The following is a 26,550-nucleotide window of genomic DNA, read 5'->3' as shown; positions in this document are numbered from 1 at the left end:
GCGGGGTTTTTCTCAACTACGGTATAATTTCTACATGCCCAAAGCGACCATAAAATGTAGCAGCCCCCACTTTAGTGACCAAATTTTAGAACTTAACCTCCCGAGCCAATTGCTAAACATATATTAGCAACACTTCAACGAGGAACTAAGTTAGCTGCCACCTGTATTATCAACCACACAGTACAGGTCATACCACAATGAAAAAACGCGTGTCAAGTGAAAATCTACATTTAATGGAAACTTTTAGTCTTAGATCCCAAATAAACTGATCAGATGAAACACAAAACCTCTAGTTACTTAAACTTATTTTACAAAAAAACCATAGACCTCTAGTCACACATTTTTTTTCATAAGGGTTAAAGTTTTGCGGTCATATACGTTGACATTAATAAATTTTGTATTATAAAAAAGAAGTACGAAAATACCTGTGAAAACATTCGGAATGTAACAAAATCCCACTAGAAACTTCTATTTCAAAACTGCGACACTTTAGTCGGCGACACTTACTTTGGATCGGAGGTAGTATTATATTTGAAGTGTAGTTTACCCACGTCTACAAATCAATCCTCACATGTGCATTAAGCAAGCCATCATCCACTAATTAAAAAGCACATTCTTTGGAAGTTTAAGTTTATTTATCAAAACCTAGGTTACCTAACAATAATTTTCCGGACCAAAGAGAGCAACCAAAACCAGCAGAAAAGCAACACGCCTCACTTCCCACTTGATCAAGACCGGTCACGACTCACTCCAGTTCTTATTCCAAAGCAAAATTAAGTAAAGCCATTTCACCTCGCATTCGCAAAAAGGCCTAAGCCGGAAGAATAAAGTTAGTTAAGCAGCAAAATGGGCGCCAATATTTATCAGGGCTGATCGTCCTCCTCCCCCTCCACTCCCCACCCTTTTTAACCGGCCGCCCCCCGCCTGCTGCTTGCTGCCTCCCACTCCACTGAGAGAGACCGACTGAGCCCCCCCGGCCGGCGCGCGCCGAGAGGGCGGAGAGCGGCACGGCTGCCATGGCCGCCGACGCCACCGTCTTCCCCTACGGGCTGCGCGTCCTCGTCGTCGACGACGACCCCACCTGGCTCAAGATACTCGAGAAGATGCTCAGGAAGTGTTCCTACGAAGGTTGGAATCTTTGCTTTCCTCTTCTGGTTTCCTTCTCGAGCTGTGTGTGCGGCCGTCGCCTATGCTATGCATGTTTACTGTTCGCTTAAATTACTCAGTGAAAGGATTTGAGAAGACTCGTTCATGTATGTTCTGGAAAGCAGTCTGCTTTTGTGAAGTACTATTGCCGATTAAAACTTGGTTTGGAACTTGTCGACTGAAATTTTGTTTGGGGTATTTCCTTTTAAATATTTGTTATGCCAGCAATTTTCCTGCCTTTTGACTTCTTTCTGTGTTCCTTCCTGCTTGTGGATGGAAGTAGTAACTGTTCGGTGTGAACTGTGACTCTGTGATTGGAAGCTACAGGCCTGGTCCATCAACTCCCTTTTTTGCTAAAATTTCCTATAGGGCAACATGAAAGAACATGTTCAATTGTTGTAATCACTATTAGGTGATGATTGTTCAATTATTTAGATGGATGGCTCCTTCTCCACAAAGCTGTTCATTTCATTGCTGCTAGTTTACTTTTGAGGCAACTCTGAACAATTTACTAGCAGCTAATCATTAAAGATCAGAAAACTTAGTTCCTGCCCTATCTTTGCAGTCTTGAATACCATTTAGGTATTTTCATGGCACCAACAACTGGTTTCTGACTCGGTAAAGTTTTCGGGCAATTAGCTAGCAAGCGTATCATATTTGGAATTTACGGAGTATGTAAATTTAATTTGAACACACTTACTGGTTCTTTTGGCTGACTTGGTGCCAATTATCACTACTGACTGGTCAGTGTTTTTAACTAACTTAACTGCCAATCTGATAATGTCATCTCTCTGTGTGATTCGTGTGCACGTGAAAACTGTTTTGTTTGTGTTCATATTTATGATTAATAGTCATGAGCTATCTGATATACTAAACTAGTTATCTACCTGCAGTCACCACATGTGGCCTAGCTAGAGTTGCTCTTGAAATTCTCCGGGAGAGGAAAAGCAAGTTTGACATTGTAATTAGTGATGTCAACATGCCCGACATGGATGGTTTCAAGCTTCTTGAACACATTGGACTTGAGATGGACCTACCTGTCATAAGTTAGTATTCAACACCAAACCTGTCTCCCTGCAAATTTGAAAGAAGAAACACTATATTCTATTCAGTTTGAATATATACTCAAAACTACCAAACTGCTCCATTCTGTTTTCACAGTGATGTCCATTGATGGAGAGACAAGTAGGGTGATGAAAGGAGTCCAGCATGGTGCTTGTGATTATCTCCTTAAGCCCGTTCGGATGAAGGAACTCCGGAACATTTGGCAACACGTTTATAGAAAGAGAATGCATGAAGTGAAAGAGATTGAAGGTCATGATAGCTGTGATGATCTCCAAATACTAAGATATGGTTTCGAAGGATTCGACGAGAAGGGCATATTTATAACAGCTGATTCTGATACAACGAGGAAGAGAAAAGATTTGGACAAGGACCATGCAGATCAGGACTCGAGTGATGGTGCTACTGCTAAAAAGGCTAGAGTAGTTTGGTCAGTTGATCTGCATCAGAAGTTTGTAAATGCTGTGAACCAAATTGGATTTGACAGTGAGTACTCTCTGAAAATTGACACGTTTACAGTTACCTTTCCTATACATATATAATTTGCAGGATTCTCATTTTAAAAGGGAAAATGTCGCTGTCTTGCAGAAGTTGGTCCAAAGAAAATATTGGACTTGATGAATGTCCCTGGCATAACCAGGGAGAATGTTGCTAGCCATCTTCAGGTATGACATGCTGTTCAAATGGTAAACTTCTATGTTCTCTTTTCTTGAAAAGGGAACTGAGTCCATAAATAGAGTGCTAGTTCAGTTTTAAAGTTAAAAAAAGGAGTCAATAAAGTTTATACATGACACCAATTTCAGATAATTGCACCATGAATTTTCTCCAAGTCACTGTACCTTGGGTGTCACAACAAATTTGTGCGACAGTCAGTGACCTTTTCTTTGGAACTCACAAATTAGGCACATGAAGAGCATAAAATTCGAATTTATAATCCGACACAGGTAGTTTCTTGTGCAATAAGGGTCACCTTTTCTTAATAAGATAAGGTCACCTTTGTCAGAGTTTTTCCTTGAAGTAAGTGAAAGAAGATTCTTGGTTCAGTAAAATGATAGGAAAAGCGGGTGTCATGGTGTAGCAAACTAGCAATGAGGTCGTGACATGACATCACATGGCATACTCTTTGCCTTAGCCACGTTCATGGCAAAAGTCCTCCTTGTAGGAATGTATTTACTGAGCATGTCCCTCTGATCCTGTAAAAAAAAGCTTGTTTATAATTTATATTAACCTGCATCCTACCTATCTTAAACCCTTAAATATCACAGTATTACAGTTTTCATAAAAAATCGACGTCAAGTTCGGACCATTTTGTTTTACCCAATACTTCAGAATTCTAGTTAGCATCATTGTATTCCTTTAAATTAAAAATGACGTTCTGGTATTCATAAGAAGAAAATTCATTGTTATGCAGAAATATCGCCTCTACTTGGGTAGGCTGCAAAAGCAAAACGAGGAAAGGATATTGGGCGCTGCTAGGCAAGATTTCAGCAATAAGGGAACATCAGAGAACCTTAACCTCCGAAGTTCCTTCCAAGATCAACCAAGCAACGTTTCTAGTGGATATCCTCATGCTTCCCAGAAGATACAAGGTCAGAGCAGCATGCTAGATTCTCAGTTAGAAGACACCAAGTGCACGGTGCCCTTACCAGCGTCAGATAAAAGCAGAAACTCAGTAAATGATGTTGCAGACTCGCAGAATGTCGCCGATGCTTCACCCTTAAGTGGGGTGTTGTCTTTCAAAGGTTTGCCAGTGAATCAGGACAATAATCCATCAGAAACCATGATAATGGAATGCCAGACCTGGAATGGAGGCGTGCCATCAAAGCAGTTCATGCAATATCCAAAGCATAACCATGCACGCTGTGACCTGTTAGGGGATTATGCATGCTTGCCAAAGCCAGACTTAGAGCACCCCGCTGCTCCTGGTAATTTTTTTACACCACCACCACTAATCTCAATGAGTTGCAGTATGGAGCTGGATGCTAGAAACTTCTCAGATGTGAAGCCAGCTCTTCTTGATTGCATCAAGTCGTTGTCTCCGGCGTTGACATGTACAGTTGATTCGGTTTCTGTTCAACTGAGTGACAGTGTTGTGACCTCAACCAGTTCTGACAGGAAGTTTTCCACTGTGGAAGGTTTGCCCTACTTTGATCAGACGAACAGCCAAGGCCCTTTGTTTCGTTCACAAGAACCAAGTACCACATGCGGCTTAGATTTGGCTTCTCTGCCCGAGGACCTACCGAGCTATCCACTTCAAGGTGTCCCCTTTGAGAATATAGGGCTCAGCAGCATTGACTTATTCCACTACAATGACACAATGTTATTAGCCGGACTACAAAGTAATTGGTACGACGACCAAGAATTCATCAGCGAAACTACTGACTACCCATTGATGGATGGGTGTCTCTTTGCATGATCCCCGGCTGTCCCCTTCTGTCGACCATATGCTGTTTTGCGAGAAAGGATGATGTTCTTTGGTGTGTTCCCATATAGCACCTCTTGTAGGGCTATAGTGTTCTAACTTGATCCTTTGGTGGAAGGATCTAATTGTAGTAACTCCACTTTTGATAAAATGTCTGTATTATATAGACTGTGCCATGGTAAAATATATACCCTTCGATAATCTCTCAAAAGTATATATGGAGGTTGTCGAATATTTGTTGGCAGAACTGTCTCTTGCTGTAAGCTTTTCTCTCTGATACAGCATTGCAAACTTTATGTGAGGCTGCCATTTCACATGACAGGAAAACTTTCCGGTTCCAGGTTCGTCAGACAGATAGTGTGGAGTCACTTGCTGATCTAGCCTGAATGAGTTTTGCAGCGGCGAAGCACAGTTCAGTACAGTCTGATCCAAAGCAAAATTGATCTTGCAGATGCAAAGATGAATTATCAGAGCTGCAGAGAGGAACATCCCTAGACAGTTTGCAGCACAGTTGCACAAGGACTCACTTGCCGCTGCACCAACTTATGATAACTGTTTTACTTCTAGCCGATGTGCTAAGATCATGGGAGATATGAGTTGCAATGACGAAGGACAGCAGTACCTTGGTTTGACTGTCTTGTGATGCTGAAGATATGACCACCCCGTGCGGGAACTCGATGCACATAGCTGAATTGCCTGAACCGACAATTTTGATAACTGGTTTTAGATTACTTTTTTTTTGCTTTGTTGTGCGATCAAAATTGGTCTTCAGATTTAAAAGCATTTTGCTAAAGTTTGATCAATTTTATATAAAAAAATAGTACTAGCATTTACAATATCAAATAAGTCACGATATATTACAAAATTTCTCACTATTTTTTACCAATTAAATCATAGACTGCATAGCAACATAATAAGCCATAGCTGGCCATGGTGACCATGGTCAGCAGAAAATTTCATTTTCCATATCCTTGTCGACGATCACAAAAATTGAACAGGTGGGGTGAGCAATCGATTTTTTTTTTTACCTTTGGCCTTCGCTGCCGAACTGCCGGCCTCCTCTGCTAAACTGCTCTCCGCCGGCCTCCTCTCCCCTAGCCGGCCTCCTCTTCTCCCCGCCGAACTTCTCCTGTGCCGAATCCCAACGCCGGCCTCCTCTTCCCCCACCGCCGACCTCCTCTCCCGCCGCCGACCCGGATCTTCCTGCCTCCGCCCCGGTCTACTGAAGAACGGCCGGGATCTCGCCGGGGATGGAAGGGATCCGGTGGGGAAGGGAAGCCATGGAGAGAGCTCATGGAGAAGAAGAAGTGATTTTTCGGGGCTAGCTTTTTTGGGTGGGGGTGAGGATAGAGCAGAGAAGAGAGAGGTGGGAGGTTATGCGAGGTCTGATTTCTCGCCCGGGCCCACGCATTCCGCTCGGAACGCCCTCATTCCTTCATTTCGCTGTTATGTGTTGGTTCCGCATCTGAGAGGAATATTCCCATCTGAGGAACCACCTGGTTCCATTCTACTTTTGTGTATTCCAGAAGGCAAAACGAGGAACGGTTCCATTACATTGCACTGTATTCCAAAAGGCAAAACGTGGGGATGAAGGCAAAACGAGGAATGGTTCCATTACATTCCACTGTATTCCAGAATCCAAACACAGCCTAAGGGATCACGAATAGTATTTGCTGGTGTCCAGCTGTTTTGTTTCGAATTGGGCCAGATTTATATGTCTAGATGCTTGATGTTGTTCCCCTAAAAAAACATATTGAGCCTGAATATGAGGGATGGATATCGGCTTAAGAGATGTATTATCACAAAGGAGTGTGGAATGTAATGGAACGGCTCTAGTTCTGCTTTTGAAAAATGGGATGGTTAAGCATATTAGTAGAAAGTATTCTAGCTCTTTTGAGGTTCCATCCCACTTTTCTACTCCCTCCGTCCCATATATTAAGTGATTAAATATTTATGTATCGAAACGTTTTTGGGTATAGATACATTCATATTCGTGCAAATTTGAGTCATTTAATATGAGACGGGGGATTACTGCATCTTATAGAAACAAGAATCAAATCCAAAATAAGAACCATTTCCATTATGTTCCCCTCCATTCTCTCAACCAAACACTAATTCACTTTGCCTCTGCTATCCGGTCAGGAACACATGCACATACAACTCCTTGGGGCCGGGCACGGTGTAGCTAGTATTTTGTTTTCCTGATATGGGTGTACCTCACATTCTCACAACATCGTCCCTGCCTTTTCATTGGTTGGCAGTGTGCCGGTAGGTCACTGGTAAACGAGAGTTTCGCCGGATTGCCTTTGCCTGCATCTGCATGAACTATCATCGATCCCATCGATTAGCTACATGTATCTGGTAGCTCAAATAAAGGAACTATTAAAAAAAAAGACTCATTAGTGACGGTCGAAAAAGAGTAACGGGCGTCGCTAACTTCCTGTCACATCAGCTACACGCCCGACACTGATATGGATTAGAAGGAAAAAAAAAGAGGCCGGCCCCAAGCCGCCCCGAATCCACACAGCCCACATAATCACATCCACAGATGTGAACAATTTGATCTACAGTTTTGGAAGGGATCAAAACAAACCCGATCTACAAAAAGAATTAAACAACAAATTTGATCTACAGTTTTGGAAGGGATCAAAAGAACCAGAAATTGAAAAAAAAGAACGGATCCGGCCTACACAAACCCGTCCGTCACCTCCTCCTAGCCGCCGGCGGAACTCCAGCGTTGGCTACCTCCTCCTTTTTGCGGCCGAGAACGCGCCAGCCCCAAGGCGTCACCCTCCTCATCTCTCCTCCTCTGGCGGCGTGAATCTGCAAGGAGAGAAAGAGAAAGTGAGAGAGGGAGAGAGAGATTGAGAGAGGGAGAGAAACCTGCAGGAAAAGGCGGTGGACGGCCAGATGCGGCAGCGGCCAAGCCGAGGGCGGCCGGATCCGGCGGTTAGTCGGAGCAGGGCCGCAGATCGGAGAGCGGCCGGATCTTTGGCGGTCGTGGCCGGTGCGGGGTGGTGGGAGCCAGATACAGTGCTCAGCGTCGGCTCCTTGGCAGGACAGGCGGACCTCCATGGTGGCTTGACCTTGGGAGATGGAGGGCCAGAGGAAAGAGATGGACGGCCAGAGGGGAAGAGGAGACAAGAACGAGAACGAGAAGGAGCCAGGATGGGGAGGAGTCTCTTGGTGGGGATAGAGTGGAGATAAGAAAGAAATAAGAGAGGAGAGAGAACCCTCCACGTCATCGATCCATGAATCTGACTCTCCCCCAATCGCGTGCATGCACAGGATTTTTGGGTTTCTTTGGCACACGCAGGAGCGCATAACTGGCGGGCTTCTCCTGCAAGGCCGACAATGATGATTCTAATACTTTTTTATTAGTTTATCTTTGCTATGTCTCTTTTTTATTTCAATTAACAAGGTTAATGGCTTCTATGATTTATTCCAATTGTATGTATCTACAATATGTCTCAATTCAACCATTATTAGTTTTTGACAAAACTAGTTTGTTGCTTCAAGCCGAGAGGTTTAACCTCAATGTTGAGAAACTTCAACGACGGTACTCAATTTTGTGAAGCATGTATCATTTTAAATCGTCGGCACATCATTCCATAGCAAAGGATTGAATATTTTAACAACATTTTTTATCATTTTAGATAGATGCCATTTAGACCCATATTAAGTGTACTTGCTTCACAAAATACCTCATTTTTTGCATTTGGAAAATAAAAAATCATTTTTTATAGTCAAAGCATTGTAAACCTCTTTGGAAATATTGTTTGTCATGACAAGAGGCACAAATGAATACATTATCATGAACTATGGCATAGAAATGGACAAAAGTTTGGTCATTTGGATTAAAACCATAAACTTCAACTATGGGAGTAACAAGTTTGTACTATATAGGTCATCTTTAAAATGTTAACATCTGATATTATTGTTCCACTATGTTAAGAAAAAAAAGAAATTAGCAAAAAAATTCACATTTTTCTGATTTTATATGAATTAGTTATGATTTTTCAATCTTCAATGGTCTCCAGGATCATCAGTGGCGGGCTTTACATGTAAGAACACACAGATGTGTTTTTTTTTGTTTTTTTTCATATTTGGCCGTTAGGGACGGGCCTCGTGCGCCCGCCAGTGACGGACATGGAAGGCCCGTCATAGCTGCTGGCTAACCAGAAGCAGCTGGTGGTTAATTTGAGGTTTTTGCAGAAGAGAAGAATGAGATAGCTAGTAGAGAAATGGCGCGAGGTAGAGGTGGAGCGTGAGGAAGAAGACGCCGGCGATTAAAGAATCTTAGCCATTCTTCAGTTTCCCATGTTGATGATTCCATACTTTCTCAGCATCTGCATAAGTGAAATAAGCACAGAGCTATCCCACGATTTCTCATTATAAAAAATATTCACTTTGCTTCAGTTCATACAGCCACATAGGCTAAAACACAGCTGTGGAGCTTCAAACACTCCATGTTTGAGTCTACAGCAATCATCAAACCCTAGCTCTTCACCAGATTACCTACATTACAACACGCTATTCTAAAAACAGGCAGCGATTAAACACATTGCACACGTTATTATATAAATATAAATATAGCTATTACAATACAGTATAGTAGTATCAGCTATTCCCTTCGTTTTTGCCCGGTTTTCTGGAAAATTTGCTTAGGAGTCGCTCTTGCGTAGAGTGTAGAAGATCGAGCCTTCAATTGTCTGCATAGTGAGTTGATTCAACCGCAGAAGAATCAACAAGTAGGATCTTCCTTTGCGCCCTACAAGAAGAAATTTGTTTTGTGTGGCATTTGACAATTATGCCCCGCAACCACGGAATGGTAATGATACATAAGATTATAACATACCCAGACCGATTGATCCAACATCATCCTGATTCAGTGCAACGCTTTCCTCTGATTTGGCACCGCCAAAGAATGAATTTAGTTTTGAAACCGCGTCGTGCAATTCCTGATCCAAAGAGAAGTCGATAAATATAAGTTAGAATTACAGTAGATTGCTTTCAGGTTTCATAACTAAGAAACACTGTCATCATCATGAAACCAGCATACCAATTCATGATAGAATGCAGAGATAAGACAGAAAAAAGTTTGTAGCAAGAGGCAAGAAATATAATGCACAATTTCCCCCTTCAAGTGAACATACTGTGAAATAGACAACATGCAGAAAATACTATGAGAAGCATTCCCAGGTAGTTTAAGAGAGAACTCAGACCTCCCATGAAGCGAGAGTCTTCATATAAGGAGGAAGTTGTTCATACTGCTCCTTTGATGCCCTTATCATTCCTTGGGAAGAATCACCTTCAAGGATTCAACAGAGAAACAAATCATAAATTTAATCAATCTTCAAAATCTTTTAAACGCATTTTTTTGTTGTTGCTGACCATCTTGCCCATCTGTTTCTTTTTCGGGAGGTATGAATTCTTCAGCCTCTGTGATTTCTTGGGCGTCATCAACACTGAACAGTACAAATACATGGGTCATTTTCAAGAAATATAAATAATTAAAGAACCATGGCGAACAAAACAAAGGAACTGCAAGGAAAGGAGATAGTGAGAGATATCTCATATATGTCTGTATTTTGTCAAGTTACCTTTCAGGTTTCCTGTCAGAAATCTTTGGGCTTGCCGAAAAATCATTATCTGCGACACCCGAACTACTATTATGTACATAATGCGTATAAATAGCTGATGTAGCAAAGACAAGTTGCAAGTGTGACGTACCTTGAGAGGACAGAGTGGCTAGACAAGCATCAGAAAACCCAAGATTCTTTAATGACATGGAATCATCAAATCTTACATATAGTCAAGAAAGAACTCGATACTCTGTATCTTCAACATACAAACCACTAACAGAAATACAAAAGCACAAATTAATGATGAACATAGCAACGAAGTACCGTGGATCGTATGGCATCAGAATCATATATACCCGACTTGGATGAAGCTAGATCTCTCTAAGAAGAATTGCCCTTATTACATGTAATTTACAGAATAAGAAAAGGCCCGTCAAAGATCAAAGTCCACACTTGGCGCATTCTAATTTTGTTAGGATCATCCGATATAACGAGTCCCCAACTATGTACCCAACCAATCTTAACCTCTAACGCCTGCTGGTCCCAAATAATGGTATAGCAGTAGTAAAGGTTAACAGCTAACAATGGAGTTGGGCAAAGTGTGTTGCTTGAATAAATATGATTTGAACTCCTCAATGCACAACTTTCCAAATTCTGAGTTACAAGTTTAAAACTAGAAGGAACGAACATGTGCATCAACATTGGCAAAGCTACAATTCAAACCCTTACACTAGCCAACTAGGCTCAGATTAACTTGTGCTATTTCAAGCCTATGCATCTCGAAATGCAGCATATATCTATCGGACCATTCAATCACTTCGGTCATATATGACACCCAGCACAATCATAAAATGCATCTGTCCAAAATTATCAGACTGATGTAAGGATACAACGCATCATCGTCATCAAAGCGCTCCCGCCCGGACCTGAGCACCGAACTAGACCCTCCAAAGCACCCATTCTCAGGGACCTCAAGCTCCCCCTCATTTCCATCCTCCGCCTCATCCTCCACCTCTACACCAACAATAGAAACCCATTGGTCCTGAGCCAAACCCGACGAACTGATGGGGGTTCTGAACTAGGTAACGCGGGATCGAGAAGCGTTAACGTTACCGGGGGCGACGTAGCCGAAGGAGGTGAGACGGGACTCGACGGCGTCGGCGTGGCGGGAGACGATCCCGAGCGCCTCGCGGAAGTGGCCGAGGAGCTCCTCGACGGAGACGGTGTCGAAGGCCATGGACTCGAGGCGCGCCAGGTCGGCGCCAGCCGCCTCCACCCGCCGGTCCAGCCCCTGCAGGAACGCGCTCGTCGCCGACTCTGCACCGAACACACACACACCAAACGGCCGTGGGTTAAGCAGAAAGCGGATCAACTAAACCCTAGCGCACACAGGGGACGAAGAGGGTACCGAGGGGAATTGGGCGGCGGGAGAGCGCGTCGGAGAGCGCGCGGGAGGAGGAGTCCGCGTGGGCGAGCACGTCGGACAGGGCGCCGCATAACGACGAGATCGACGCCTCCATGTCCGGCGGCGGCGGCGGCGAGTCGCCGGAGTCGGGGAATTGGGGAATGGAGTTTTCTCTCTCTCCCCTTCTAAACTACATAGTTCAGCCTTTGCTCATGTAATCGATAAATGCAGTTCCTACCTAGCTGGTTGGCGTGCAAGAATGTGTATGTCCGTTTTCGACTTGAATTTAGTCTCCACTGAACGTTTAGACAGAGACGCAGATCTTTCTTCTGGACTGAAGAGGACACTTGCAACGGCTCACAATGCTTGGTAGCATGAGACTCTATTTCAAAACCAAAAAACATGGGTGGTCTTGGCGTAAAATTTTTGCAGATTCAAAATTCGTGTTTACTTTTGAAATTTGCGTACAGATACTTTCATGGGGGAAATCTGCCATGGACATCATGGATTAACCCAGACACCACCTCTGACCTTGAATCAAACACCTCATGCCTTTCCTACCTCAAAAACATTATTAGACACCACCTCCCACTTCTGCGCCAAATATCCACTATCATTGTAGGTAATGGTAAATCTTGTTTCTTTTGATTAGATAGATGGTTGCTCCCTGAACCACTCTCCATCACATACCCTGTCCTCTTTTCACACTGTACACTATCCTTTTCTCGAGTGCATGCTGTAATATATAATGGTCTGGATCTTAGCCTGCGAAACCGACTAATTGCGGGTGCGGAAGATGAGCTCGCCTCGCTTTGTTCACTTTTGCAGGACTTCAGCCTAGCGGAGAACGACGACTCGAGAATGCTAATCTCTGGAGACACATTCTCAACCAAACAAGCCTACCGCCTGCTCTGCCCGGGAGTAAAGGACCCAACCGCGGAGCTAATCTGGGGCTGCCATCTTCCGGCCAAAGTCAAGATATTTGGATGGCTGTTCTGTCGTGACCGCCTAAACACCCGATGCAACCTCTTCAAGAAGACCATCGTCCGCTCTGATATTTGCCCCCGCTGCAACCTCCTTGCTGAATCCAGGGACCATCTATTCTATCTTTGTCCCTCAAGCCAAGCTGTCTGGCGCCGCTTGGGTATCAGCCACCCCATGTCAGGAACTACAACTTGGTCAGCCGCAATGCCTTCGGGAGGACAGGAACCCAAGTTATGGCCGGCTTTGCTCTTGGTGGTGCTGTGGAAAATTTGGGACTCGCGTAACAGTGTTGTTTTCCGTAATATATCATTACCCCCTGTTGTAATTGTTAGGAACATATTAGATGACTTTACATTATGGTCTCATCGGCTGCGGAAAGCCGATTTAAAGGCAGCGGCCGAGTCATGGCGAGACTACCTATCATCGCGTCTCGCGATTCATGTAACACAACCCCTTTGAGTAATGGTATTCAGGTGTAACACAACCCCTTTGAGTAATGGTATTCAGGTGGGGATCTATTCCCCCCGTTGATCTCTCAAAATAAAAACATTGGCAAAGCTACAATGCAAACCCTTACACTAGCTAACTAGGCTCAAATTAACTTGTGCTATTTCAAGCCTATGCATCTCGAAATGCAGCATATATCTATCGGACCATTCCATCACTTCGGTCATATATGACACCCAGCACAATCATAAAATGCATCTGTCCAAAATTATCAGACTGATGTAAGGATACAACGCATCATCGTCATCAAAGCGCTCCCGCCCGGACCTGAGCACCGAACTAGACCCTCCAAAGCACCCATTCTCAGGGACCTCAAGCTCCCCCTCATTTCTATCCTCCGCCTCATCCTCCACCTCTACACCAACAATAGAAACCCATTGGTCCTGAGCCAAACCTGACGAGCTGATGGAGGTTTTGAACTAGGTAACGCGGGATCGAGAAGCGTTAACGTTACCGGGGACGACGTAGCCGAAGGAGGTGAGACGGGACTCGACGGCGTCGGCGTGGCGGGAGACAATCCCGAGCGCCTCGCGGAAGTGGCCGAGGAGCTCCTCGACGGAGACGGTGTCGAAGGCCATGAACTCGAGGCGCGCCAGGTCGGCGCCTGCCGCCTCCACCCGCCGGTCCAGCCCTTGCAGGAACGCGCTCGTTGCCGACTCTGCACCGAACACACACACACACCAAACGGCCGTGGGTTAAGCAGAAAGCGGATCAACTAAACCCTAGCGCACACAGGGGGTGAAGAGGGTACCGAGGGGGATTGAGCGGCGGGAGAGCGCGTCGGAGAGCACGCGGGAGGAGGAGTCCGCGTGGGTGAGCACGTCGGACAGGGCGCGGCATAACGACGAGATCGACGCCTCCATGTCCGGCGCCGTTGGCGGCGAGTCGCCGGAGTTGAGAAATTGGGGAATGGAGTTCTCTCTCTCTCGTTCAAATTTGGGTGGAGATGGGCGGGGAGAGAAATAGGCGGCTTTCTGGCAGATGGGCCCAGCATGTCATTTGGCCGAGCTCCGGAGCGACTTAGGGCTTCCAATGTTAACCTGGACCGAATACGCAGGCCAATTAGCGCAAGCAAAACATGTTGTCAGGAATTTAGAAAAATATGTGGAAGTAAAATCGACTATTTCCCTTTGTTTCTAACCCAGATAGAAATTTAGCGGCTTAAGGAAAAATTTAATGGCACAATTGAGGAATCACAAAGAGAAGACACATGCAATTGACAAAGATCACTGGAGAATCACAAGATTTAATGGACTAAAACAGCAAAATTAGGTCTCCAGTTTCTGCGATTTCTGCAGAGAGATTAACAATTAACGAGCAACAGGCTACAAAACTTCGACCTCAAAAGTCTGAAAGAGTCGGTAGTAAATGGAGAAAGCAAACGCCTAATTAACTGACTGGTGGATTAGCCGTAATCTATCATTTTCCTTCTTCTTCTTCTTCTTCTTCTTCTTCTTCTTCTTCTTCTATCCTGTGTTGTCTTGTTACGATTGCTGTCGTTAATGGTGATGGATGGTACGGGAAGAAGCAAAAACTTGGACGGGAGTCAGTGGGAGGGGTGGGCCAGGGCCAGCTCGTTGCCCACGCCCCCGGCCTCCAGCGCCGTCTTCTTCGACTCCGGCAGCCCGGCGGTGGCGCCGCAGGGCCGCGACGACGGCTGCCGGAGCTGCAGGTCATGGCCGGAGCCAGGCTGTACTGCTGCTGCTGCTGCCTGGAGGTCGACGTCTCCGGTGCCGGTGGCCGATGGCGTTGGCGGCGAGGCAGGGGCCGGCAGGAGCAGGAGCTTGGCGGAGGCGGCGTTGGTGGAGGACGCCGACGGCGGCGTGGGCGGGAGCTCGAGACCGCCGCCGCCGTCCATGGCCGCCGCCGCCGCCGCCGTGGGGGTGAGCGGCGAAGAGGGCTGCGCGTCCGGCCACTGGAACGCCCCCTGCGGCCGGCAGATCCGCACGCTGCACTTCCTCGACGTCCTCTTCCCGCCGCCGCCGCTGCTGGTAGCCGCGCCATCGCCGGCGCCGACGGCCAGGGCAGCAGCGTCTGGCGCCTCGCCGCCGTCATTGCTCTCTTCCTTGTCAGCTTCGCGAGACTCCAGATGATCTCCTGGTGCTTGTTCTGGTCCCATCAGTAGCAGCTGCTGCGGCTGATCTCCATTGTCATTCAGCAAGAGCAGGCCTTCCTGTTCATCACCATTCTGCAAGAGCAGGTGTTCCTGTTCATGATCATTGTGCAAGAGCAGGTGTTCCTGTTCGTCATACGTACAGTTTCAGAATTCAGATCGACTAATTAAGGAGCACCAATTTTTACATCAGAGTAAATTAAGGAGTAGTAATCATTACTAGACAGTAAACTGATGATAAAAGCAAAAGTTTAATTAGAAGCAAAGGAACAGAAAAAAAAAAGATAACATATCACAGAGACATTCAAATGCAACTGAATGACAGACTAATGATGATGCATTTGAGTTGGGGGCAATTAATTCTAACCTTGAGGGACAGGAAAGAAGCGGATAGAGCAGCCATCTGTGACTCCAGCCTGGTGTTCTTCTCAAGCACAGCCTCATACTTCTCCTGAACAGAAGATTCAGGATCAACTCACACAGATCAAAAGGACATACTTTGATCATCATGGAAATGCAGCTACCTAGTGATGTGAATGAGAACAGGTTTGGTTCAAATTTCAGATGTACCTTCAGGGATAACACCTCCTGCTCCAGCTTACCATTCAACCGTGACGTGGTTGCATACTTCTCCTGGAAAAAAATGTGCAAAGGAAATGGCTTAAGCATGATCAAGTGGAGAAAACAGTTCAGTCAGGAAGACAGAATATTGATTGAACAGATTTTAATCTTGAGAAGCATTGCAGATTGTTAGATAAGTATGATGATGAACTAGATAAGCTAGACAGACATGGCTAGCTAGATAAGTAAGGAACTGCTGTACTGAATTTAAGTTGAGAAGGAGCTGCCCAAATTAGTGGACTGTAGGACAGGATAGGTGTACCTCCAAGGACAGAACCTTCTTTTCCAGATTGACATTGGCCTTCGTCATACATTCGTACTTCTCCTGCAAACAAGATCATCGTGGTGAGTTCATGATCAGCTATCAGCCTGCAGTAAAATAAATACACCTTGGAACACCAACAACAACATAAAAACAAAAAACAAAAAGTAAATTTTGCATTCTTCCAGTTTATTGCAGTACTACTGGAAACAGATGTGTATGCAGAGATAGTATGTTAATTGTTCTTCCATTCTTTTGTTTTGAAACTGAAACTTGAACATAATTTCCACAAAACAAGGGAATAGAAATGTGCAGAGTTCCATATATGCATGGATGACCCAATGTCGTCCTTCATGTTTAGTACAAGTATGCAGGCTTGATGCAAGGACTAAGAGATGTGTATATCTCAGTTCAGTGTGGTCACCTGATAAGGCTTATGAGAAATGTAGGCTTTGGCTGCCTCAGATTTCACTTCAATGCTCAGTGTGCCTTGATTTGCCTTCATCAGCTGCTCCATGTGCCTTCATACACAAATTCAGAGCAAGACAGTTTAGCATCAGCATTGCAAGAATCTTACCAATGCAGTATCAGCAATACATCACAAGTAATGAAATTTTAGATCAAGCATTGCTGCTTAATGGCTACCTGCAACAATCTTAGCAATATAGTATACACAATGGAGTTCAAGGTAGACCAAAAAAATATGCAAGAACGAAAAGAAGTTTAAAAAGGAGACCTTTTTACTCCGGCGAGCTCGGCGGAGAGGGCCTCCACCTGCCTCTTGGCCTGCAGCGCGCAGGCGTCCGGCGACAAGGGGTCTCCGGGCTTCCAGCCGGGCGGTGGCACCCAGTAGGGGTCGGCGACGCCGGCCTCCCGCCGCAGTGCCAGGAGCTCGGCCGGCTCGAGCCAGTACTCCATGGCGCCGTCGGCGTTGTGCCGGCGGCGGAGCCGGTCGCCACCGCCGGGGAGCACGGTGCCGGTGGCGTGCTTGAGGAGGTGGTCGAGGAGGCCCGTGTCGCCGATGCGCTTGCGCAGCTCCGCCCGCAGCTCGCCGCGCTGCACGGGCTCGGCGGCCGAGGCGCCCATGGCGCGCGCCACGGCGAGTAGCGACGCCGACGCCGACGCGTACCGCTGCTCCGTCCACCGGTGGTCCGCCATGGCGGCCGCCTTGGGCTTGGGCGCGGCGGGCTTCTTCGTCTTCCTCTCGGCCGCCGGCTCCTCCTCCTCCTCCTCCTCCTTCGCCCGCCGGCTCTTCTTGCGGCGGTGAGTGGTGGCACGGCCATGGCGATCGGCGGCCGTCTTCTTCTTCTCCGTCTTGGTGGCGACCACCTTGCGCTCGTCTTCGTCTTCGTCTTGGCCGCTCTCCTCCGGCTCGGGCTCGGGCTCCGGCCGGGTCCTCTTGTTCAGCGCCGACATGAGCGCCACCTTGGAGTCCCCCAGGCTGCTCTCCTCATCCTCTGCCTCCTCCGGAGGGTTCATCAAGATCCTCCCTGCCGGCAGGATCTCCTCGAGACGCTTAATGAGACGACAGCCACGGCGAGCCTTGCCCTTCCTCCTCTGCTCCGCGTCCGCCTTGACAGCCACAACCACCTTGCGCTCCTCTTCTTCCTCCTCCTGCTGCTTCTCGCTCTCTTCTTCCTTGGCCACGGCGACCGGCGCCGCCGCCTCGAGGACCTCGGCCTTGGCAGCAGAAGCCCGCCGGACCCTCTTCTTGGGGCGCAGGCTGAAGCCACGCCCACGGCCGGGCTTCCTCCTCCTCCTCTTCTTCTTCGTCTCCGTCCCGGCCACCGCCGCCGCCAACGCCGCCTCGGGGAGTGCCGCGCCGGCGCCGGCGTCGTTCTTGGCGTTGCTCGAGCTCTCCTCGTCGCCCTGCACAACCACCGGCGCCGCCATGACCGCCGCGCTCTGGACGACGGCGGCCGGCGCGGGAGGGTCGGGCCGGCGATCATCTCCGGCTTGCGCCTCGACGCTGCGGCGGGGGACGCGGCCGACGTAGTGGACCCGCTTCCGGACGCCCCAGCTGACGCCGGTGCCCTGCAGCGCCAGCAGGCAGAGGTGGCCACACGGCTCCTGCGCCGGCACCGGAGAAGAAGGAGACGACGGCGAAGCGGGAGGCGATGGGGGAGGCGGGGAAGGGTCGAGCTTGAGGCGGTCGTGGGTGGAGAAGTCGTAGAGGCGCGGCGCGGCGGACCAGTACGCGTCGTCGCCGGCCATGTGGCTGTCCTCCTCCTCCTTGGCGCGGCGGCGGAGGACGGCCGAGGCGTGGATGGTGGCGGCGCTCATGGCTGCTGCTCGCTACCGCGGCTTCTCTCTGGCCAAGCAGCTAGGTTTGTGTTGCAAGAAGGATAAAAGAGGAGGCCAAGCTTTGCTTTGGTGTTACCGTGGAATGGGACGGAATGGAAGGAGAAGAGAAAAGGGAAGAAGAAGACAGAGGAAGAGGAAGGGGGGTCAGAGAAAGGAAGAAAGAAAGGAGGCAGCTTTGCTGTTGCCGCAGGGAACAACAGCAGCAAGGACGACCGCCTCGCTCTCCTCTCATCCTCTGTTGCTGGTCATGGACAGAGACTGCTTCTTGCATGATTCGTCGTGATACTGACAACATTGCCACTTTAGAGGGGATCAATCTTGGATCAGGCAAAAGCACAGCAGAGACGGGAGGAAGGGGAAGAAAAAAAAATTCGTTTCTTTCCCGCCAAACCCAATGCCGGCTAAACGACAACAGACGAGAGCAGTAATCGTATTCATCCATAATCCATTTTCCCTAATTCATTTTTGTTCTGCTCTTGAGTCTTGAGTAGAGTAATAATCAGTATTCTCGCCAAAAAAGAAGAAAAGAACCTCTGGCTAATCTAGGGAAAAAGGCAGCTTTGCTTTGCTGTTGCCGCAGGCAGCAGCAGCAGCAGCAGGCTGCAAAGAAGACCGCCTGGTTCCCCTCCTCCTCTGTTGCGTGGTTGGTCGTGTGAGGAATCACTCTTGGATCAACCAAAAGCAGAGCAGAGAGAAGCAGAGACAGAGGAAGGGGAAAAAAGTTTGTTTCTTTCCCTCCAAAACTGATGCGGCTAAACGACACCAGAGGAGCTGTAATTGTATTCATCCGTTCCTCCTAATCTGCTTTTCGCTCTGCTCTTGGCTAATCATGGCCAAGCGAAGACCGGAACTGACGAGAAAAGAAGATGCCTTTCTCTAATCAGGGCTCTCTTCTGGCCGTGGTCAAAGCAAAGCACCAGCACAACCGCCAAAAATTGGAAGAAAAGAAACCAACAAAACGACACCTTGAACTCTGCCCTCGAGTGATCTCACAACGGTAAATATAACATGCACATAGATAAAGCCCAAGGGAAAACAGATCAATCCTTTAACAAACATCTGCTGCTCACCCTTTTTCCAGAACCAGAACAGCTGAATTTAAGTTACCAGTCAAGGGTTTGCTAGAAAGACAAATCCTTCCGACTTACAATCCTCCCAGATGGTAAAAGTTACAAAATGCTCCACATGTAAACAAACAGGTTCCACCAAAAACTGATGTGGAGGCGTGGGATACCAACAAACTTGATTTGATGCCCTTCTTCTGTATATGGCTTCTATGCATCATTGGGGAATTTGGGATGGTGCTCAGGAACAAGCTGCTTCCATCCCACGGAGCATTCCCTCCTCCCAAAAACGACAAAAGACCGGCTTGACGTCGCTCCTAGAGACGTTGCTGAGGAGCTCACACGGTGGTGTGAGCCACGTAAGCACCATCGCTGTACCCGAGGCGCCGCAGAGATGCGGAGCGCAGCGAGGGGACCAGGACGGTGTCGGGGATGCCCAGAGACTCGCAGCCACTTTCTTCGGCAGGGGACGACTCCAAAGGCGCCTTCGATTCAGTGTTTCCGCCTATGGAGGCAAGGGCGGCGTTTAGGCCCATGGACGAGGGCTCCGTCGCGATTCTGCAAGAAATAAGGAGATCTCTTGCGTTTAGCGGCATGCAGGAAGGATTTGAACAGGCATCTTCACGGGAAGTGAACAGTTTGTCCTTACGTCAGGTCAAAGCGATCCGCATCTGTACTCATTGCGGCGCAGACTCCAGATACGACCCACGGTGGAAGGGCCGCGTCCTTAATTTCCAAGCTGTAGCAGATGTTGGCCGCTGCAGGAGCAAACGCTGATCCAGGTTCTTCTGCACCAGACACACTGGAGGAGGCCAGGCCAGCATCTGCTTTCCGCATCTCCCTGCATATGACCTGCAAAAGCATGTATTCAGGAGGTCAGTTTTTCGAACCAGGCAGTTGGATATTCGGAAGTAGCCCATGTAACTTCACAATTGCTCAAACAAAATGACATGATGTAGCAGGTTCAGATTTGAGTAGATGTTTTACAACTTAGACTAATAGTTGTCAAATAGTAACAACACACGGTTAATGATAATTGGATGTCAATATGAGTACGCAAACCATCCAGTCACCTAAGATAGCATAGTGAAAAACAGAGTCTACAGAAATGAAATGACCTCTGGAATATGGAGGCAGCCATTTTGAAATGGCACTGGTGAATATAACGCTGGGACATCTGTGGCAGATAACGAATTCAACAAGGACCTGCAAAATCACAAAATTAGACTATGTAAGAGGAAGTTCTGGGGGATTATAAGGAACAAAGCAATTACTTTAGGTTAAGCAGCCTACTTGTAGTTCAACAACACATCATATAAGCCATGAACACTCTTATTGCCAGTAAATGAAAGGAGCGACTGTGTGGTGTTGTCAACCTCAGACAAAGCATCTATATGAAGTGTCTGCAAATTCAGCATAGAAATTCCCAGCCAGTCAGTACCTGGAGCCTGAATAAAGAAGAGAAGGGACAGGTTGATGAAGCAAGTGTAATAACCTGGCCTAGATTGAGTTTTTGGATTTCCGAAAGTTCAATCAGGTCATCGTCAGTAGTCTGCTCCATTTCAGCATTGCAGAGAGGCATAGAAAAGCGAACACCCTGCAACAATGCAGTCATATGGTCACACAATCATGGTCCCGATAAACAGAATGCTAAGCCAATACCAATCTCACAAATAACTCAGCTTGGATTATCTCATGCATTCTGATATCTTAGTGAGGTTGACAAAGCATCTATGTGAACCAACATACCAGGATTCACATGAGATCTATTACAACATCATAAATTTTCAGAATAAAAAAAAGGACGAAGAAGAAACTGGGAAAGCGATGGTACCGAATAAGTTGATCTACTTCATAAGAGTATCATTTGCAAATTGCAAGCATGAACACAATAACAATAATGGCTGGTCAGAAAGAGAAATACTCCCTCCGTTCCATAATTGTTGTCTCAAATTTGCCCAAATATGGATGTATCTATTCCTAAAAAGCGTCTAGATACATGTAATATTTCGACAAGAATTATGGAACGGAGGGAGTATGTCATAGTAATTTGTAGGCAGATAGGTACTTTCTAAAATGTAGAAATGATACCAAATAGGAAAGGAACAGAATATAAAACTCACATTTTTTCGTAGCAGTGACCGAATGCCACGTGTAGATTGTGATAAGTAGGCACTGCAGGACTGCTTCTCCAAACAGTTTCCACGAATGAATAGGGCAACAAATTGTGCCGTATAAACTAGAACAAAAGTGATGGTCAGTACAGAGGAGAATATAGCCAGAGTAACAGTCCAATAGAATCTTAAAACTCAACACTACCATTGCCAAGGCATACGAAATGAAACTAAAAATGAAGGTGGTCTGAGCAAAAGGGAGCAGATATTCAAAACTCTCATTGTCAAAGCATATACATGTATTCATATTCTATACTGCTGGAAATGCATTCTCCCCTCGACATGGAACTGTTTAGTGTTTACATAGATAAATGATATTTCACATCAACTTTCATGAGCTATTGCACTTTTAAAACAAAACGAACAAACACCATTGTGTGTGCATGTACAAATGAGGACATTATGGAAAATAAGAAAGTTATATATCCCATATATATATATATGGCTTATCAAGTTTTATGAATCATTGAGGTCAGAGGAGCAAGAACATACCATAAAAGATATTCAAGAGATTCTTCCGGAGCATGAAGTAAAGATTCTTAATTGAATCTTCCCAGTCCTGATGCCTTTTGTTAAGGAACTCGTTCTCTACATGCCAGAATGGGGGGAAAGTAATGAGTTTCATCCACATAAATTACAAGGATAATTTCTTTTATGATTCAAGAATAATTCAGGTCAGTGATTACCTCCTCGTGCAGTTGATGAGAGCATAGCAGATACGAAGGAAGCAGGTAACAGGGATTGTGGATATACCCATGATTGCAGTGCCCTCGAGAACAAGAATTCCTTGTTCCTTTTTGGCCTTGTAGACCGTGAATGTTGAGACACATCATGATAATTCTGAGCAATATGTCCAGCAATACTGCCCATACATAAATTGTGACACCTGTTACATGCAGAAGTTATTAGCAGGGGTATTTAATAATTTGGGCCTTTAACAGGCAAAAAAACATAACAAAGACAATACAATTCAGCTTGTAGGTACTTTTGATTTTCCTTTCCCTAGTGACCATATATGTTGGTATGTTGGGGAATGTAGTACTATACTAATATCACTTGAAGCACTGGACACCAAAAAAATATATTGAAATGTGCGTAAACATTTGCAGGTACAGTTAAGCATCATGTGAGGTCGCGGGATGACACTGAGGTTGAGGTAGGGGATGTTCTCTCTACTGCAGAGGCTCGTCATGTCAGCACCCGTCGTTGGCAGCAGGGGGTCACAAGACTAGGCGCAGCGCCAGGGTCACAGGAGCAGGTGCCAGGAACCAGGAGAAGGCAGAGGAGCAGACGGGGGCCATGGCGCACCTCGCAAACCCTAGCCGCTCTCTTGTTCTCGTGCAGGGGTCTGGTTAGGGGAGAACGCCGATAGGGGTGGGAGAAGACAGGGCTTCCTGGGAATATATAAGCGGAGCCAAAATGGTTGTAATTTGTGTGAGTTGTAAGGGTATTTCGATGAGGGAGGCTGGAGAAGTTGTTACTACACATGCTCCTGACCTAAGCTTTAAGCGTGCCATTTACTTATTTATGTGTTTGTGTTTGACATGCAGAAAAATAAAAAATACCACATATGTAAGCATTTGCAGGTACAATAAATCATCCTAAGACAGTTGCGAATATAACTTTTGCATATATAATTTTCAGAGTGCTAATTTAAGATATGCAGTGGTTCAACAAAGAGGAACATGAGGTTCATCGGGAAAGAATGCACTTTCTAACTAAACAATTTTAGAACACGAGAAAGAAATGCAGGAGAAACTAATGCACACCCACCACTTCACAGAAGATGATGAAACAAACTGCAGAGTAGTCTTCAAAGTGAGATCCAGAGGAGCCCTTTTCCCTGGAATTGTGATCTTGGAAGGGCATGCCTCTGAAGACTTCAAAGGAACATCACTGCCTTGTACATTAGGGACATACGAAGCTCCTGAAGCATCACGGGCTCCAAACCCTTTCATCATTTTTTCCTATCACAAGGCACTATAAAGATTAGTGGATGACATAAAGTATACTGTAGTGCACTATGATAGATGCTCCTTACCATATCAAATTTGTTTGAGCCAGCCTGCTTCTCATCACCAACATGAAGCTCAGATACACTCCGAAGAGCATTTTCACTGCATTTCTCAGCTTTTCTAAAACCTGGTTTTTCTGCCTCGGAGAGTGATGGAACAGAAGAGTCCAACTTAGCAGAGTCACCATGATCACTGAATTATGATAAACAATCCACATAAGAGCATGAACTGTTTTTAAAACAAATGAGATATAAAACATGATGCACCTCCTCTAGTCAAATGATTACCTTCGGACTGAAGATGGTACAAAAGGTGAAGTCGCTTCAGCATCAGCTGATTTGGGAGCCTTCTCGTTATTCAGTAAAGCATCCTGCTTCCAAGATGTTACATTTATAACAAAATTATCACTCCAGCATGATGCTGTAAAAGACTTGCAGGGCAATGACCATCATTCCGTGCATCAAAATGACTAGCGTCTCAAATGTCTAACCTTGCAATTTTCCTTTCCAACGTTTCTGGATTTCTTGACTTGGAATACCTCTGTAACACGAGTGTATTTGGATATTTTTTGCTGTTCCGTATTCCGAAGCCCATTGGTTGACCTACACCCGCAGGATAGATATCAAATTTGTCATCAAAGCACAGGAGGAACATCACCATGTTGAATTGCAGCAGACTTACCTATCAGAATGGAATAACTGATCATTGGCTATCTTTTCAGAAGTGCGTCGTTTCAACTGCTCTCCCTGCAAGAATTAATCATCAGAACACTTTCAGTGTTCATCCGCAAGCATATACCATATGATCCTTACAAGTTAGAACAGGATGTGCTTACTTAGTGTGGAGATAAAACATGGAAGGGAAACATGATTACATAAGGATGTGCCTGTAACCATAATGTAGCATGGTTCTCCAGAACGTGTGCAAAGTGACATACAGAAAATGTGGTTGATTTTCTGCATACTTCACTATACATAACCAAACACAACAAATGTCACTAAGTAAGTGGGTTACAACATGGTCATGCATTAAGGGTTTCTTTGGACTAGTCAAGTGTTGTGTAATAAAGCTTGTTCGCTAGCATCATCTATACAACCTTCCAGGTCAAAACACATGGTGGCACACACATTCCACATAGCATTTCGGTGAATGTAGCATTTACAACACATAGTATAAGCAAGCACTGAATGGAGCTACAGATCCAGGGGAACAGACAGAGGCATTACCCGCAGTTCGGATGGGGTCTTCCGCTTCATCGTCAGGACCTCCGCAGCCCTCCCAATCAAGGGGCCACCACTCGCCGCAGATTCGACAGCAACTTGCGCCATTATACTACCCTCTACCTCCACATCCTCAACCCCCTTGCCCCTTTCGCTCCCTCCGCCTGCAAACCGAAGAGCAGCAGAAACATAAGAGATCATGATTGCTTGCTTGCAACAACGCATTAGAACTTAGTTCCGCCTCGGAAGGTGGTAATGCGGTGCCCTAAAAAAAATCTACATCGGAAAGGCTACATTTTTTTTTGGGGGGGGGGGGGGGGGGGTTAAACAGGCACAACAGGAGGGGCCGGATCTGACAGATGAACCCGCGGAGATACAACCCCAACGCACGAAAAAAAAAACTCACGCGGTCGGATCAAATCGCGTGCGGGGAAAGCTGAGGGGGCGCGGGGAGGGGATGGGCGACGGCAGCATCCTCGCTGCATCCGGTAATAATCTCAGCGCGGCATCGATGCACCTCCGCCCCGCCACGCCCGGTGGGCAGAAGGCGGCGGCGAGGACGGGGGTGGAGTTAGGTTTTGGTGCCCCCGGCGGCGGGAGCCGGGTAAGGGGTAGGGCGGGCGATTGGGGTCGTCGTCGGACGAGGCGCGGGCGGGGGGTCAAGGCACGCGGAGCTGGGATAAGGACGAGGATGAGGGGAGGGCTCTCACCTGGACCAGGAGGTCAGTGTCGCCGCCCGCTGGAACCTGCTCCTCCCTCCGTCCTCTCCCTCCTCAGCGGCGGCGGCAGGAGCCGGGCAGGCGAGCGGCAGCGCGGAGGAGTGAGGGATTCGGATCGGCGGGGAGGAGGGAGGAAGACGACGTCGAGGAGCAGCCGCGGTCGAAACTGGGGAGCGGAAGGGACAAGACCCGCTTGGATAGAGACTAGAGAAGGGGAACGAACGAAGCCAAGGAGCCCAAAAATTTCCGGGGAAATTTCGGAAGTTTGAACCGAAATTTTTTCCGCGACCCGCCCGCGCTGCGTTCCCTGAACCCTATACACACCGCACGCGGGCGGAGTGGGCCGTCGGGCCGTCAGATCCAATCGGGATCGGCCCACTTAGGGTGTCTGTGGTTGGTGAGTGCATAAAGGGGGAATAGCAGAGGTTAGGGGTCTTAGAAGTGGACTAGGGTCTAACGGAGGGGGACGGCGAAGTTCTTACCTCCGTGGCGGCGACGAATCCCCGTGGCGGCGGAATCACTTGGAGGGACGTACTCGAGGGCGAGGGCGGGCGAGCGAGGGAGGGCTCGCGGGAGAACGAGGGCGGGATCACCGGAGAACGAGGTCGGGCTCGCCGGAGATGGATCCCTACTAGAGCGCCGGAGATGCGCGCGGCGGCTAGTAAGCTAGGGTTGGAATCGAGTCGTCATGGGAGAGCTCCTGTCGATGGATGCGAGGGAGGTGAGGAGGTGTCGGGCCTGGGCTGAGGAGATAACGGTTCCGAGATCACTAATGGCATTGGTGGTAAATTACTCCAAGTTTAGATGAAGTGGAACAGGTGAAGCACCTCTTTCTTAATTCTAGTAAAATGAACTAGAGAGGTATACTGTTTCACTTCACATAGGACGTGGAGTTTAGAGCGTTTGGGACAACTTCACCTGCTTCGGTGGTAAAGCTGTGAAGTGGA

The 26,550-nt window shown here is 47.0% G+C and overlaps 5 protein-coding genes and 1 long non-coding RNA gene across 8 annotated transcripts; 1 reads left to right on the top strand and 5 right to left on the bottom strand.

Moving 5' to 3' along the window:
• The first annotated feature begins 888 nt into the window (after window positions 1-888).
• LOC100824670 (two-component response regulator ORR26) lies at window positions 889-4,831 on the top strand. Of its 2 annotated transcripts, none has more exons than XM_010234405.3 (5): window positions 889-1,128; window positions 2,040-2,192; window positions 2,308-2,694; window positions 2,800-2,873; window positions 3,620-4,831. In XM_010234405.3, exons 1-5 carry the CDS (start codon window positions 1,017-1,019, stop codon window positions 4,622-4,624), a joined length of 1,731 nt encoding a protein of 576 aa, XP_010232707.1. In that variant the 5' UTR covers window positions 889-1,016; the 3' UTR covers window positions 4,625-4,831. The 2 variants fall into 2 exon arrangements, with proteins under 2 accessions (XP_010232707.1, XP_003564868.1); XM_003564820.4 differs by having other exon boundaries at window positions 891-1,128; window positions 2,797-2,873.
• Window positions 4,610-7,845, bottom strand: LOC112270828. Its single transcript, XR_002963321.1, has 2 exons — window positions 5,659-7,845; window positions 4,610-5,326 (listed from the first exon to the last, which is right to left on the bottom strand). It is a non-coding gene; the product is annotated as an uncharacterized LOC112270828 (long non-coding RNA).
• A 1,135-nt stretch (window positions 7,846-8,980) lies between these two features.
• LOC100824369 lies at window positions 8,981-11,877 on the bottom strand. Its single transcript, XM_010234404.3, has 9 exons — window positions 11,624-11,877; window positions 11,329-11,532; window positions 11,106-11,229; window positions 10,364-10,434; window positions 10,234-10,282; window positions 10,025-10,098; window positions 9,856-9,941; window positions 9,489-9,591; window positions 8,981-9,401 (listed from the first exon to the last, which is right to left on the bottom strand). Exons 1-9 carry the CDS (start codon window positions 11,733-11,735, stop codon window positions 9,295-9,297), a joined length of 930 nt encoding a protein of 309 aa, XP_010232706.1. The 5' UTR covers window positions 11,736-11,877; the 3' UTR covers window positions 8,981-9,294.
• Window positions 11,878-13,296: 1,419 nt separating this feature from the next.
• LOC100835325 lies at window positions 13,297-13,974 on the bottom strand. Its single transcript, XM_010235271.1, has 3 exons — window positions 13,863-13,974; window positions 13,566-13,769; window positions 13,297-13,466 (listed from the first exon to the last, which is right to left on the bottom strand). The coding sequence occupies exons 1-3, from the start codon at window positions 13,972-13,974 to the stop codon at window positions 13,297-13,299; spliced, it is 486 nt and encodes a 161-aa protein (XP_010233573.1).
• A 378-nt stretch (window positions 13,975-14,352) lies between these two features.
• On the bottom strand, window positions 14,353-18,933 carry LOC104583361 (actin cytoskeleton-regulatory complex protein PAN1). Of its 2 annotated transcripts, none has more exons than XM_024458470.1 (6): window positions 16,844-18,933; window positions 16,532-16,628; window positions 16,108-16,170; window positions 15,795-15,857; window positions 15,592-15,675; window positions 14,353-15,317 (listed from the first exon to the last, which is right to left on the bottom strand). In XM_024458470.1, the coding sequence occupies exons 1-6, from the start codon at window positions 18,388-18,390 to the stop codon at window positions 14,658-14,660; spliced, it is 2,514 nt and encodes an 837-aa protein (XP_024314238.1). In that variant the 5' UTR covers window positions 18,391-18,933; the 3' UTR covers window positions 14,353-14,657. The 2 variants fall into 2 exon arrangements, with proteins under 2 accessions (XP_024314238.1, XP_014753959.1); XM_014898473.2 differs by having other exon boundaries at window positions 14,353-15,350; window positions 16,844-18,872.
• A 467-nt stretch (window positions 18,934-19,400) lies between these two features.
• On the bottom strand, window positions 19,401-25,843 carry LOC100824058. The gene is made up of 15 exons (XM_003564819.3): window positions 25,595-25,843; window positions 24,891-25,048; window positions 24,346-24,410; window positions 24,155-24,266; window positions 23,952-24,034; window positions 23,691-23,856; window positions 23,423-23,616; window positions 22,336-22,535; window positions 22,142-22,237; window positions 21,599-21,714; window positions 20,971-21,072; window positions 20,769-20,878; window positions 20,594-20,681; window positions 20,125-20,327; window positions 19,401-20,033 (listed from the first exon to the last, which is right to left on the bottom strand). Exons 2-15 carry the CDS (start codon window positions 24,990-24,992, stop codon window positions 19,814-19,816), a joined length of 1,857 nt encoding a protein of 618 aa, XP_003564867.1. The 5' UTR covers window positions 24,993-25,048; window positions 25,595-25,843; the 3' UTR covers window positions 19,401-19,813.
• Window positions 25,844-26,550: the final 707 nt, after the last annotated feature.

The sequence above is a fragment of the Brachypodium distachyon genome, chromosome 2 (assembly GCF_000005505.3).
Source record: "Brachypodium distachyon strain Bd21 chromosome 2, Brachypodium_distachyon_v3.0, whole genome shotgun sequence".
Taxonomy (NCBI): Eukaryota; Viridiplantae; Streptophyta; class Magnoliopsida; order Poales; family Poaceae; genus Brachypodium; species Brachypodium distachyon.
Note: the sequence above shows the minus strand (reverse complement) of the source record. Positions and strands in the feature narration are given on the sequence as shown.